Genomic DNA, 14,949 nt, shown 5'->3' with positions numbered 1-14,949 from the left:
TGTTTCTAATATCCAACTCTCTCATTACACGTATCATAGACACAAAAATTGGGGAAGTGGCGGTTTCTGACCATGCACCCATAGCACTCTTCATAGATAAGAACCAGTCAGTCAGCAACAGACGTACCCTCAGATTCCCAAAACACCTACTGTACTCCCAAGAATTCCAGAACTTCCTAACTCACTGTTGGGATGACTACCGGGTAAATAATGCTCAGCATATAGATTCGCCGGAATTATTCTGGGTGACAGCTAAGGCGGTCTTGTCAGGCAACATCGTTGCCTACCTGGCACGTAGGAAAAAACAATACACAGAAAAAATCGGGAAGCTGAGAGAGCGCTTGGCGGAGACATATCGCACCTACTGTGCGACCCCCTCCCGCATCAATTATCACAATTACACTGATACAAAAAAAGAATATGATGCCCTACTGGCCAATCAGGCCTCACAAGCTCTCCTGCGAAGCAGGGGTAAATACTATAGATTCGGGGATAAATCGGGGAAGCTCATGGCTGCCTTAGTGAATATGAACACATCCTCTAAACATGTTGCAGCCCTGAAAAGTAGAGGCAAACTTGTGAAAGATGCTGAATCAATAGCAGAGGCATTTGCCTCTTACTACTCCTCTCTATATGCCAGTGAGGGTTCCCCAGGCTCTGAGCTAAGAGACAAATTTTGGGATAACATCAATATCCCACAAATTTCAGAAACCCAACTTGAGAAGCTAAATGCCCACATAGGAGAGGAGGAGATTCAGAGGACGATCATGTCCATGTCACTGGGTAAAGCCTCAGGCCCGGACGGATTACCGATAGAATTTTATCGGCTCCTGAAGGAACAGGTTTCCACGACATTGGCAAACTTGTATGCCACTTACTTTGAGGGGGAGAGAGCCCCGATATCAGAGTTCTCGGCGGCATATATCACCCTAATACCTAAGCCAGGGAAAGACACCGTATTACCAGAATCCTACCGTCCGATTTCACTACTGAACTCGGACTACAAGATATTAACTAAATTATTGGCAGAAAGACTAAAATTTATACTGCCTGACATTATACACATGGACCAAACGGGATTCATGTACGCGAGATCGTCAGTGGTTAATGTTCGCAGGGTCCTGCAGGTCATCCAGCACTTTTGGACCGCGAGGGGAGGAGGTGAGGGGAAAAATGACACGGAGGCCTTCCTGCTGTCACTCGACGCAGAGAAGGCCTTTGACCGAGTGGAGTGGGACCACCTCTTTTACACCATGGCCAAGGCTCACTTCTCTGGCCCATTTTTGACTTTTATTAAAAATCTGTATCGAGCCCCCTTTGCTAATATACTAGTCAATAATATATTCTCAGAGAACATTTACTTACATAGGGGAACCCGACAGGGCTGCCCCTTATCACCCCTCCTCTTTAATGTTGCCCTCGAACCATTGGCTATTAAGCTAAAACAGATTTTCCCTGGCATAGATTTGGCAGGACACCCTCAACATCTGGCATTATACGCGGATGATATGCTCCTGTTTGTCCAAAATCCGCGCACACATATACCGCGTATTCTGGAGACTCTCACTGATTTCGGATTGCTATCCGGCTATAAAATTAATATGCATAAATCGGAGATCCTATGGCTTCTTAGGAATGCTAGCACTGATGGGGACTTCCCATTCTCAGTGGCTAAACATGATATCACTTATCTTGGCATTAAAATCTCCGCTAACCCTAACAAATTGTACGCCAATAATCTGGCACCTATGTGTGCAAAACTACAGGCACAGATGAACAGCTGGAGATCGCTACCCCTGTCACTCTCAGGTAGGATCAACCTCCTCAAAATGGTGATACTCCCTCGCCTGCTCTATCCTCTTCTTATGCTCCCCCTGCTCCTAAGCAAATCGGACGTCAAAATGCTTAATTCAGCAGCGACTCGCTTCATCTGGAAGGGAGGAAAGCCACGAATCTCGAGGGAAAAACTGAGTGTGGGCTTTCTCAATGGGGGATTGGCTTTCCCAGACTTCAGACTATATAACTGGGCGGCTTTAATACGACTGGTGTTGGACTGGCAGGTGGGAACACACCACTTTTGTCGGCCCTCCCTGGAGCAGGCAGTCCTGGGAGACATCTCCTTAGCGTACCTACCTCATGTTCCGAACATGAAATCTGTGAAGGCTTTGGGCCTTAACATGCTGTTCAGCGAACCATTAAAAGCCTGGCACCAGGCTCATAAATTTCTGAAGAAATCCTGCCATGTTTCAAGCTACCTACCTATCGTCAAAAACCCAGACTTCCCGGCAGGTTCGGAAACTCAACCTTTCTTGGTCTGGGAACGGAAGGGTCTGAGATCACTTCAACAATTATTAGTCCCCCTCACGAAGGAGGTAAAAAACTTTGGTACCTTACAAAGAGAGTTTGGGATACCTAGAACACACTTCTTTGCCTTCCTACAAGTGCGCCATTATATCAATACTCTGCTTCGAAACGCACCGGAATTTTGGGAGGGTTCTCCCTTCCGCATTACACAAGCATTGTATAAATTGGGTAAGTTCTCCCTGTCTGAAATATATCAGACTCTTCTACAACAACGAGCGCAGAGCACAAGGGACTCAATGCTCGTGGGATGGGCTCGAGAGGGAATTGATGACATTACGTGGGAGGACATGAGAGAAGGTCTCGAAAAAACTAAATCAGCCACATTGTCCGCCATGTTCAGGGAATCCCAGATACGCTTCCTTCATAAGGCCTATCTCACTCCGAGAATACTTGCCAAATGGGTGACCACACGCCCTAATAAGTGCGTTAGATGCGCGATAGAAGCACCTACTCTCTTACATTATATGTGGGAATGTCCAACAGTCAGACAATACTGGGGTAAAATACAATATTGGATCCACCAGTCCTTACAGATACACCTCATACTCCGCCCAGAAACTATTCTGTTCTTACACTGGGATCCATGCCACAGACAACATGATGCTGTACTGAGTCTAGTAATATTGTTAGCTAGAAAATGTATCTTAAAAAATTGGACAGTAAGGAAAAGCCCTTCTTTTGCGAGCTTTAGGAATCTACTCAGATCACAGATATTTACGGAACAAATGGATGTTAGGATGGATGTTCAGAACAGGCTAGGCCTATTTTTACGTAAATGGCGTAGACTCATACTTACCTTTGAACTAGAGATCCAAAGGCTAATCCTGACGCCATTTAAAGACTCAGTTCTCTTCACAGAGGCAGAGTTGAGGGGGGAGTGGACACACTTATTCTAAATCACAATAAACACTGATGCAAGATGATTCTTCCTACTCCCCTCACTCTTCATCCTCCATCCCTCTTTCATTCCCGTTACCCCCCCCCCCTTTTTTTTTTTTTTTTTTTTTTTTTTTTTTCTCCACCGCTAGGCCCCAGAAGCAGCAGCAACAACTTAGGAATAGGTTTAGTTATGTTATGTTTATAGTTAGATTAGACATGATTTAGTTTGAGTTTTAATTATGATAAAGGTATTGGAAAAAATAAAAATACGTCTGAGAAATGTAATCACACTGGCTTAAAAAACATTACTTGCTTTAGATCTCAAAGTGCGGCTGAGAAAGGAAAATGTCATGTTCACACCCAACTGATACTAATGTGTCTCATTAAGTGTATACTGTAAGGTTCAACGTATAATTTGTAATGGATGTTGTAAACTTTATCTTATGTGACTGCACCCGCACAAATTGTAAACGATAAGATTGTGTGTATTACTTTTTTGGACAACAATAAAAAGATATTTCAAAAAAATGACGCAACTTCCGGCGACACGTATAACGCCAGAAATGACAAGAAGATTTTTGCGCCAAGAAAGTCCGCACCAAGAATGACGCAATAAAATGAAGCATTTTCAGCCCCCGCGAGCCTAACAGCCCACAGGAAAAAAGTCAAATTTTAAGGTAAGAAAAAATTGATTTATTCATACAGGGAGTGCAGAATTATTAGGCAAATTAGTATTTTGACCACATCATCCTCTTTATGCATGTTGTCTTACTCCAAGCTGTATAGGTTCGAAAGCCTACTACCAATTAAGCATATTAGGTGATGTGCATCTCTGTAATGAGAAGGGGTGTGGTCTAATGACATCAACACCCTATATCAGGTGTGCATAATTATTAGGCAACTTCCTTTCCTTTGGCAAAATGGGTCAAAAGAAGGACTTGACAGGCTCAGAAAAGTCAAAAATAGTGAGATATCTTGCAGAGGGATGCAGCACTCTTAAAATTGCAAAGCTTCTGAAGCGTGATCATCGAACAATCAAGCGTTTCATTCAAAATAGTCAACAGGGTCGCAAGAAGCGTGTGGAAAAACCAAGGCGCAAAATAACTGCCCATGAACTGAGAAAAGTCAAGCGTGCAGCTGCCAAGATGCCACTTGCCACCAGTTTGGCCATATTTCAGAGCTGCAACATCACAGGAGTGACCAAAAAGCACAAGGTATGCAATACTCAGAGACATGGCCAAGGTAAGAAAGGCTGAAAGACAACCACCACTGAACAAGACACACAAGCTGAAACGTCAAGACTGGGCCAAGAAATATCTCAAGACTGATTTTTCTAAGGTTTTATGGACTGATGAAATGAGAGTGAGTCTTGATGGGCCAGATGGATGGGCCCGTAGCTGGATTGGTAAAGGGCAGAGAGCTCCAGTCCGACTCAGACGCCAGCAAGGTGGAGGTGGAGTACTGGTTTGGGCTGGTATCATCAAAGATGAGCTTGTGGGGCCTTTTCGGGTTGAGGATGGAGTCAAGCTCAACTCCCAGTCCTACTGCCAGTTTCTGGAAGACACCTTCTTCAAGCAGTGGTACAGGAAGAAGTCTACATCCTTCAAGAAAAACATGATTTTCATGCAGGACAATGCTCCATCACACGCGTCCAAGTACTCCACAGCGTGGCTGGCAAGAAAGGGTATAAAAGAAGAAAATCTAATGACATGGCCTCCTTGTTCACCTGATCTGAACCCCATTGAGAACCTGTGGTCCATCATCAAATGTGAGATTTACAAGGAGGGAAAACAGTACACCTCTCTGAACAGTGTCTGGGAGGCTGTGGTTGCTGCTGCACGCAATGTTGATGGTGAACAGATCAAAACACTGACAGAATCCATGGATGGCAGGCTTTTGAGTGTCCTTGCAAAGAAAGGTGGCTATATTGGTCACTGATTTGTTTTTGTTTTGTTTTTGAATGTCAGAAATGTATATTTGTGAATGTTGAGATGTTATATTGGTTTCACTGGTAAAAATAAATAATTGAAATGGGTATATATTTGTTTTTTGTTAAGTTGCCTAATAATTATGCACAGTAATAGTCACCTGCACACACAGATATCCCCCTAAAATAGCTATAACTAAAAACAAACTAAAAACTACTTCCAAAACTATTCAGCTTTGATATTAATGAGTTTTTTGGGTTCATTGAGAACATGGTTGTTGTTCAATAATAAAATTAATCCTCAAAAATACAACTTGCCTAATAATTCTGCACTCCCTGTATACATTATCCCAAATATGAAACTGACTGTCTGAAAAAAGGAACGTTGAACATCCTGAATCAAGGCAAATAAATGTTTAAACACATATATTTAGAACTTTATATAAAAGTGCCCAACCATAGCTTAGAGTGTCACAGAAAATAAGACTTACTTACCCCAGGACACTCATCTACATGTAGTAGAAAGCCAAACCAGTACTGAAACGAGAATCAGTAGAGGTAATGGTATATATAAGAGTATATCGTCGATCTGAAAAGGGAGGTAAGAGATGAATCTCTACGACCGATAACAGAGAACCTATGAAATAGACACCGTAGAAGGAGATCATTGAATTCAAATAGGCAATACTCTCTTCACATCCCTCTGACATTCACTGCACGCTGAGAGGAAAACCGGGCTCCAACCTGTTGCAGAGCGCATATCAACGTAGAATCTAGCACAAACTTACTTCACCACCTCCACAGGAGGCAAAGTTTCTAAAACTGATTTGTGGGTGTGGTGAGGGGTGTATTTATAGGCATTTTGAGGTTTGGGAAACTTTGCCCCTCCTGGTAGGAATGTATATCCCATCCGTCACTAGCTCATGGACTCTTGCTAATTACATGAAAGAAATGTTTTTCTGTAGTCTAGCTGCCCACCTCCCTCCCCCTCCCTCATTTACCCCCCTCCCCATTCATGATCATTTCCCTACCCTCTAAACGTTCCCCCCACATAGGATCCCCCTCTATCTCCTTCCCCTCCCTCCTTCCCCCTCCCTGCTGCTCACAGAGATTTTTTTTCTGTAGCATATCGGTCCCACCCGCTCCTGCATCACTCCAGCGATGGGCCGCCAACCCATCTCCCTCCTAACCCTTCCACACCACCAGTTGCCCTCTCTGCATCCTGCATCGGTAGCTCTGCCCATCTACGTGCAGAAATAGCTCGATCTCGATACTTTTAGCTAGATCGCAACAGAGAGAGGCCCAGGACAGGGCTTAATGACCAGCGCTGTACATTAAGCTGGTCATTAAGGGGTTAAATATGAATATTGCATAAATATGCTTTAACAAAGTGTTTAACTGTGTTTACACTCTAAATATGTCACATTCCAATGTTCTTCACATAGGGGAATATGTTCTAAATATTTTTAAATACATATTCCTATATATACCTTTATATAATTACATACAGGCAATCTGGATTTTCTAAAATTCTTATTTAGCTTACTTTTAAATTTAGTTCAGTAAGGAACAAGTTTGAAGCTAGTTTTCCTTTTTTCTAATAGTTACGATTTGTCGAACATTAAGTGTGGATTAGGAAGGTTTGATAACAGACTCTGTGTTCTTGATATTAAATTGAATTGTTTAGTATCAAATCTCTTTATCTAGTGCTGGTATGAATGTGATGTGCAAAAGATGAGAAGGATAAAAAAGGATTATTGCTAATTCTACGTCTATTATGGTCCCTTATTTTTATATAATTTAAAAAATATATATATTAGAAAAAAACTGATGTATTGGCTAGTGTTTAGAAAGTCTTATGTTTTGTTTAGACTAGGGTGTTAGATTTATGACAAACTTTCTTGTCTCCATAGAAATCAATGGGGAATGTGTTATAATGATCGCCATTCCGCAATTGCAGGTGTTAGATTTTTTCTTACACTTTTTTTCCATTGATGTCTATGGGGGGATAAGTGCACGAGCACATCAAGTCAGGACTTGGCTTTTGTGCGGTATACAGCTTAACACACTATAACGTACAACACAAGAAGGTTTTTTGTAACTTGTAATGGCAGCAATATGGAAAGTGTGATACCGCTAATTTTTTTGCGTTATATACGCACCGGGTTTAGCGCACAACTTGTAATCTAGGTCATAGACATCACCTTAAAGGGACACTGAAGTCAAAATAAATCTTTAATTATTCATATAGAGGGTACCATTTAAAATAATTTTCTAATTGACTTCTATTATAAAACCTTTTTCTTTTATGTATAAAATTGTTGCATGCAAAGCTGCAATATAGTGGCAAACATAACAAAGCAATGAGTTGATACAGTGAGCAGAGCTTCATATTTCCATTCAGCTATACTGTACCTCTCTGATTCAAATTCTGTCTGCTCCTCAAACAGAACAATGTGCCTCTTCAGCCTTTGTTTCCGCACTTCAGATGTTGGATTCCAAAATATATCCCGGCTGCCATTTTGTACATCATTTATAAACACTTCTCTGTCCTGCAGCGAAAGCAAACCATACACTAAGGCTATGTTCACATTGATGTGTAAATATTAAGCCACAAACTGTTTAACTATTCACATATATATATAGATGAAGATGCCTTTTCACATGCACACACAACCACAAGCCAGTCTACTTAAAGGGACAGTCAAGTCAAATTTAAACTTTAATGATTCAGACAATATTTAACATCTTTCCAATTCACATCTATTATCTAAATGTGCATAATCTTTTTATATGCACTGAGGCTCCAGCTCCTACTGAGCATGTGCAAGATTCATAGGATATATGTATACACATTTTGTCATTGGCTGAAAGCTGTCACATGATGCATTAGGAAAAAAAATATGTAACTTTGAAATGTACTACTCATTTAAAAGTGGTTTTGTATTATGCATTTATTGATAATGCTATTCTGATTATGTATTCTACTGCAGGTAGATGGGTACGTGTGTCGCTTGTCAGATACCAGGTGGCAGGTTGGTGAGCAGATGGTCAGAGGAAATTGGGCGAATGTTTAAAAATGATGCATAGGGCATGGAAATTAATTAGTAATTAAATGCACCAGTAATTAATATGAGCTATGAAAATATCAATATGAATATCGTTATAACCTTGCAACTGTTCTATTGATGTCTTTCAGTAGTGAGGTTGTGTACTGAGCTTGATGATGTATAGGAGAAAAACATCAATAGCTGTTGCTAGGTTACATTGATTCTTCTGTGAACTATTTGATAGTCAGTATCAATTAATAGCATTTGAGGAATAGAGAAATAATGAATTATATACATTGCATACACTTAACTATTCATCTTTACCATAACATATTCATCTATTTATCCAAACTATTACAAAATGATGCTCACCCAGTGTCCATCAAGGTTCGCTAACACCTCCTCTTCAACTTTAATTTTCCCAGAGATTTGATTTAAGGTTTCACTCCCACCAAAGAAAGGCTTTAAAAAAAAGAAAAAGAAAATGATTTTATGGAAAGGGAGATTAAACTCAACAAATTTATTTAAAAAATATTAGGAAAAAAAGAGCCATTCATTATGGGGTCGATTTAAGACCGCTGCTCCTTAACTCGTCCGCCATCTCTGAGGTGGCGGACAGCAATCAGCCCAATCGAATACGATCGGGTTGATTGACAGCCCCTGCTAGCGGCAATCTGGTGCAACTGCTGGTGCAATGATAAAAGCCAATATCGTATGCAGTCGGCATTTATCGATGTGCGGCGGACATGATTCGCTATAGCGGATCACGTCTGTCCACACCATGATAAATTTACCACATGAATTATTTTTTTTGTATGAGAAGGTAATTTATTTTGAAACTAGCAGGAAGTTGGGATAAAACCTCATTGGCTGCTAAGAAAGATTACCACAGCTATACAGGCCGATGGTGACACACCAAAGCATAGGAACATTTTCTTTCATGTAATTAGCAAGAGTCCATGAGCTAGTGACGTATGGGATATACATTCCTACCAGGAGGGGCAAAGTTTCCCAAACCTCAAAATGCCTACAAATACACCCCTCACCACACCCACAACTCAGTTTTAAAAACTTTGCCTCCTATGGAGGTGGTGAAGTAAGTTTGTGCTAGATTCTACGTTCATATGCGCTCCGCAGCAGGTTGGAGCCCGGTTTTCCTCTCAGCGTGCAGTGAATGTCAGAGGGATGTGAGGAGAGTATTGCCTATTTGAATTCAATGATTTCCTTCTACGGGGTCTATTTCATAGGTTCTCTGTTATCGGTCGTAGAGATTCATCTCTTACCTCCCTTTTCAGATCGACGATATACTCTTATATATATATACCATTACCTCTGCTGATTTTCGTTTCAGTACTGGTTTGGCTTTCTACAACATGTAGATGAGTGTCCTGGGGTAAGTAAGTCTTATTTTCTGTGACACTCTAAGCTATGGTTGGGCACTTTTTTATAAAGTTCTAAATATATGTATTCAAACATTTATTTGCCTTGACTCAGGATGTTCAACATTCCTTATTTCAGACAGTCAGTTTCATATTTGGGATAATGCATTTGAATCAATCATTTTTTTCTTACCTTAAAATTTGACTTTTTCCCTGTGGGCTGTTAGGCTCGCGGGGGCTGAAAATGCTTCATTTTATTGCGTCATTCTTGGCGCGGACTTTTTTGGCGCAAAATTTTTTTTCTGTTTCCGGCGTCATACGTGTCGCCAGAAGTTGCGTCATTTTTGACGTTCTTTTGCGCCAAAAGTGTCGGCGTTCCGGATGTGGCGTCATTTTTGGCGCCAAAAGCATTTAGGCGCCAAATAATGTGGGCGTCTTATTTGGCGCTAAAAAAATATGGGCGTCACTTTTGTCTCCACATTATTTAAGTCTCATTTTTTATTGCTTCTGGTTGCTAGAAGCTTGTTCACTGGCATTTTTTCCCATTCCTGAAACTGTCTTTTAAGGAATTTGTTCAAATTTTGCTTTATATGTTGTTTTTTCTATTACATATTGCAAGATGTCCCACGTTGCAACTGAGTCAGAAGATACTTCTGGAAAATCGCTGCCTGGTGCTGGAGCTACCAAAGCTAAGTGTATCTGGTGTAAACTTTTGGTAGCTGTTCCTCCAGCTGTTGTTTGTATTGAATGTCATGACAAACTTGTTAATGCAGATAATATTTCCTTTAGTAAAGTTCCATTACCTGTTGCTGTTCCGTCAACATCTAATACTCAGAGTGTTCCTGATAACATAAGAGATTTTGTTTCTAAATCCATTAAGAAGGCTATGTCTGTTATTCCTCCTTCTAGTAAACATAAAAAGTCTTTTAAAACTTCTCATTGTTCAGATGAATTTTTAAATGAACATCATCATTCTGATTCTGATAATAGTTCTTCTGGTTCAGAGGATTCTGTCTCAGAGGTTGATGCTGATAAATCTTCATATTTATTTAAAATGGAATTTATTCATTCTTTACTTAAAGAAGTCCTAATTGCATTAGAAATTGAGGATTCTGGTCCTCTTGATACTAAATCTAAACGTTTAGATAAGGTTTTTAAATCTCCTGTAGTTATTCCAGAAGTTTTTCCTGTTCCTGGTGCTATTTCTGAAGTAATTTCCAGGGAATGGAATAATTTGGGACAAAATCCCTAAGGTTGATGGGGCTGTCTCTACTCTTGCTAAGCGTACTACTATTCCTACGGCAGATGGTACTTCCTTTAAGGATCCTTTAGACAGGAAAATTGAATCCTTTCTAAGAAAAGCTTACTTTCAGGTAATCTTCTTAGACCTGCTATATCGTTGGCTGATGTTGCTGCAGCTTCAACTTTTTGGTTGGAAGCTTTAGCGCAACAAGTAACAGTTCATAATTCTCATAGCATTATTATTCTTCTTCAACATGCTAATAATTTTATTTGTGATGCCATCTTTGATATCATTAGAGTTGATGTCAGGTATATGTCTCTAGCTATTTTAGCTAGAAGAGCTTTATGGCTTAAAACTTGGAATGCTGATATGTCTTCTAAGTCTACTCTGCTTTCCCTTTCTTTCCAGGGTAATAAATTATTTGGTTCTCAGTTGGATTCTATTATCTCAACTGTTACTGGAGGGAAAGGAACTTTTTTACCACAGGATAAAAAATCTAAAGGTAAATTCAGGTCTAATAATCGTTTTTGTTCCTTTCGTCACAACAAGGAACAAAAGCCTGATCCTTCATCCTCAGGAGCGGTATCAGTTTGGAAACCATCTCCAGTCTGGAATAAATCCAAGCCTTTTAGAAAATCAAAGCCAGCTCCTAAGTCCACATGAAGGTGCGGCCCTCATTCCAGCTCAGCTGGTAGGGGGCAGATTACGTTTTTTCAAAGAAATTTGGATCAATTCCGTTCACAATCTTTGGATTCAGAACATTGTTTCAGAAGGGTACAGAATTGGTTTCAAGATAAGACCTCCTGCAAAGAGATTTTTTATTTCCCGTGTCCCAGTAAATCCAGCGAAGGCTCAAGCATTTCTGAAATGTGTTTCAGATCTAGAGATAGCTGGAGTAATTATGCCAGTTCCAGTTCTGGAACAGGGGCTGGGGTTTTATTCAAATCTCTTCATTGTACCAAAGAAGGAGAATTCCTTCAGACCAGTTCTGGATCTAAAAATATTGAATCGTTATGTAAGGATACCAACATTCAAAATGGTAACTGTAAGGACTATCCTGCCTTTTGTTCAGCAAGGGCATTATATGTCTACAATAGATTTACAGGATGCATATCTGCATATTCCGATTCATCCAGATCACTATCAGTTTCTGAGATTCTCTTTCCTAGACAAGCATTACCAGTTTGTGGCTCTGCCGTTTGGCCTAGCAACAGCTCCAAGAATTTTTACAAAGGTTCTAGGTGCCTTTCTGTCTGTAATCAGAGAACAGGGTATTGTGGTATTTCCTTATTTGGACGATATCTTGGTACTTGCTCAGTCTTCACATTTAGCAGAATCTCATACGAATCGACTTGTGTTGTTTCTTCAAGATCATTGTTGGAGGATCATTTTACTAAAAAGTTCATTGATTCCTCAGACAAGGGTAACCTTTTTGGGTTTCCAGATAGATTCAGTGTCCATGACTCTATCTTTGACAGACAAGAGACGTCTAAAATTGATATCAGCTTGTCGAAACCTTCAGTCACAATCATTCCCTTCGGTAGCCTTATGCATGGAAATTCTAGGTCTTATGACTGCTGCATTGGACGCGATCCCCTTTGCTCGTTTTCACATGCGACCTCTTCAGCTCTGTATGCTGAACCAATGGTGCAGGGATTACACAAAGATATCTCAATTAATATCTTTAAAACCGATTGTACGACACTCTCTGACGTGGTGGACAGATCACCATCGTTTAGTTCAGGGGGCTTCTTTTGTTCTTCCGACCTGGACTGTAACTTCAACAGATGCAAGTCTTACAGGTTGGGGAGCTGAGTGGGGGTCTCTGACGGCACAAGGGGTTTGGGAATCTCAGGAGGTGAGATTACCGATCAATATTTTGGAACTCCGTGCAATTTTCAGAGCTCTTCAGTCTTGGCCTCTTCTAAAGAGAGAATCGTTCATTTGTTTTCAGACAGACAATGTCACAACTGTGGCATACATCAATCATCAAGGAGGGACTCACAGTCCTCTAGCTATGAAAGAAGTGTCTCGAATTCTGGTTTGGGCGGAATCCAGCTCCTGTCTAGTTTCTGCGGTTCATATCCCAGGTATAGAATGGTCTCTTCACCCAGAGGTATTTCTTCAGATTGTTCAAATGTGGGGACTTCCAGAAATAGATCTGATGGCCTCTCATCTAAACAAGAAACTTCCCAGGTATCTGTCCAGATCCAGGGATCCTCAAGCGGAAGCAGTGGATGCATTGTCACTTCCTTGGAAGTATCATCCTGCCTATATCTTTCCGCCTCTAGTTCTTCTTCCAAGAGTGATCTCCAAGATTCTGAAGGAATGCTCGTTTGTTCTGCTGGTAGCTCCAGCATGGCCTCACAGGTTTTGGTATGCGGATCTTGTCTGGATGGCTTCTTGCCAACCGTGGACTCTTCCGTTAAGACCAGACCTTCTGTCGCAAGGTCCTTTTTTCCATCAGGATCTCAAATCCTTAAATTTAAAGGTATGGAGATTGAACGCTTGATTCTTAGTCAAAGAGGTTTCTCTGACTCTGTGATTAATACTATGTTACAGGCTCGTAAATCTGTATCTAGGGAGATATATTATAGAGTCTGGAAGACTTATATTTCTTGGTGTCTTTCTCGTCATTTTTCCTGGCATTCTTTTAGAATTCCGAGAATTTTACAGTTTCTTCAGGATGGTTTGGATAAAGGTTTGTCTATCAGTTCCTTGAAAGGACAAATCTCTGCTCTTTCTGTTCTTTTTCACAGAAAGATTGCTAATCTTCCTGATATTCATTGTTTTGTACAAGCTTTGGTTCGTATAAAACCTGTTATTAAGTCAATTTCTCCTCCTTGGAGTTTGAATTTGGTTTTGGGGGCTCTTCAAGCTTCTCCGTTTGAACCTATGCATTCATTGGACATTAAATTACTTTCTTGGAAAGTTTTGTTCCTTCTGGCTATCGCTTCTGCCAGAAGAGTTTCTGAATTATCTGCTCTTTCTTGTGAGTCTCCTTTTCTGATTTTTCACCAGGATAAGGCGGTGTTGTGAACTTCTTTTGAATTTTTACCTAAGGTTGTGAATTCCAACAACATTAGTAGAGAAATTGTGGTTCCTTCATTATGTCCTAATCCTAAGAATTCTAAGGAGAAATCATTGCATTCTTTGGATGTAGTTAGAGCTTTGAAATATTATGTTGAAGCTACTAAGACTTTCCGAAAGACTTCTAGTCTATTTGTTATCTTTTCCGGTTCTAGGAAAGGTCAGAAGGCCTCTGCCATTTCTTTGGCATCTTGGTTGAAATCTTTAATTCATCATGCTTATGTCGAGTCGGGTAAAACTCTGCCTCAAAGGATTACAGCTCATTCTACTAGGTCAGTTTCTACTTCCTGGGCGTTTAGGAATGAAGCTTCGGTTGATCAGATTTGCAAAGCAGCATCTTGGTCTTCTTTGCATACTTTTACTAAATTCTACCATTTTGATGTGTTTTCTTCTTCTGAAGCTGTTTTTGGTAGAAAAGTACTTCAGGCAGCTGTTTCAGTTTGAATCTTCTGCTTATATTTTCAGTTTTTTTCATTATAAAATTTAATCTTTATTTTGGGTGTGGATTATTTTTCAGCGGAATTGGCTGTCTTTATTTTATCCCTCCCTCTCTAGTGACTCTTGCGTGGAAAGATCCACATCTTGGGTAGTCATTATCCCATACGTCACTAGCTCATGGACTCTTGCTAATTACATGAAAGAAAACATAATTTATGTAAGAACTTACCTGATAAATTCATTTCTTTCATATTAGCAAGAGTCCATGAGGCCCACCCTTTTTGTGGTGGTTATGATTTTTTTGTATAAAGCACAATTATTCCAATTCCTTATTTTTTATGCTTTTGCACTTTTTTCTTATCACCCCACTTCTTGGCTATTCGTTAAACTGATTTGTGGGTGTGGTGAGTGGTGTATTTGAAGGCTTTTTGAGGTTTGGGAAACTTTGCCCCTCCTGGTAGGAATGTATATCCCATACGTCACTAGCTCATGGACTCTTGCTAATATGAAAGAAATTAATTTATCAGGTAAGTTCTTACATAAATTATGTTTTTGTTTTTTTAAAGAAAGAATATTCAT

The 14,949-nt window shown here is 40.2% G+C and overlaps 1 protein-coding gene across 3 annotated transcripts in view; it reads right to left on the bottom strand.

Moving 5' to 3' along the window:
* OSBPL5 (oxysterol binding protein like 5) overlaps window positions 1–14,949 on the bottom strand; it is a 526,154-nt gene that overhangs the window by 135,101 nt on the left and 376,104 nt on the right. For all 3 annotated transcript variants that reach the window (XM_053720419.1, XM_053720421.1, XM_053720420.1), the window contains 2 exons: window positions 8,593–8,682; window positions 7,586–7,722 (listed from right to left, as the gene is read on the bottom strand). In XM_053720419.1, coding sequence (XP_053576394.1) covers window positions 7,586–7,722; window positions 8,593–8,682 — 227 coding nt within the window. The remainder of the gene's footprint in view (window positions 1–7,585; window positions 7,723–8,592; window positions 8,683–14,949) is intronic.

This window comes from Bombina bombina, chromosome 7 (assembly GCF_027579735.1).
Source record: "Bombina bombina isolate aBomBom1 chromosome 7, aBomBom1.pri, whole genome shotgun sequence".
Lineage (NCBI taxonomy): Eukaryota > Metazoa > Chordata > Amphibia > Anura > Bombinatoridae > Bombina > Bombina bombina.
This window is presented reverse-complemented; position numbering and strand designations above follow the sequence as displayed.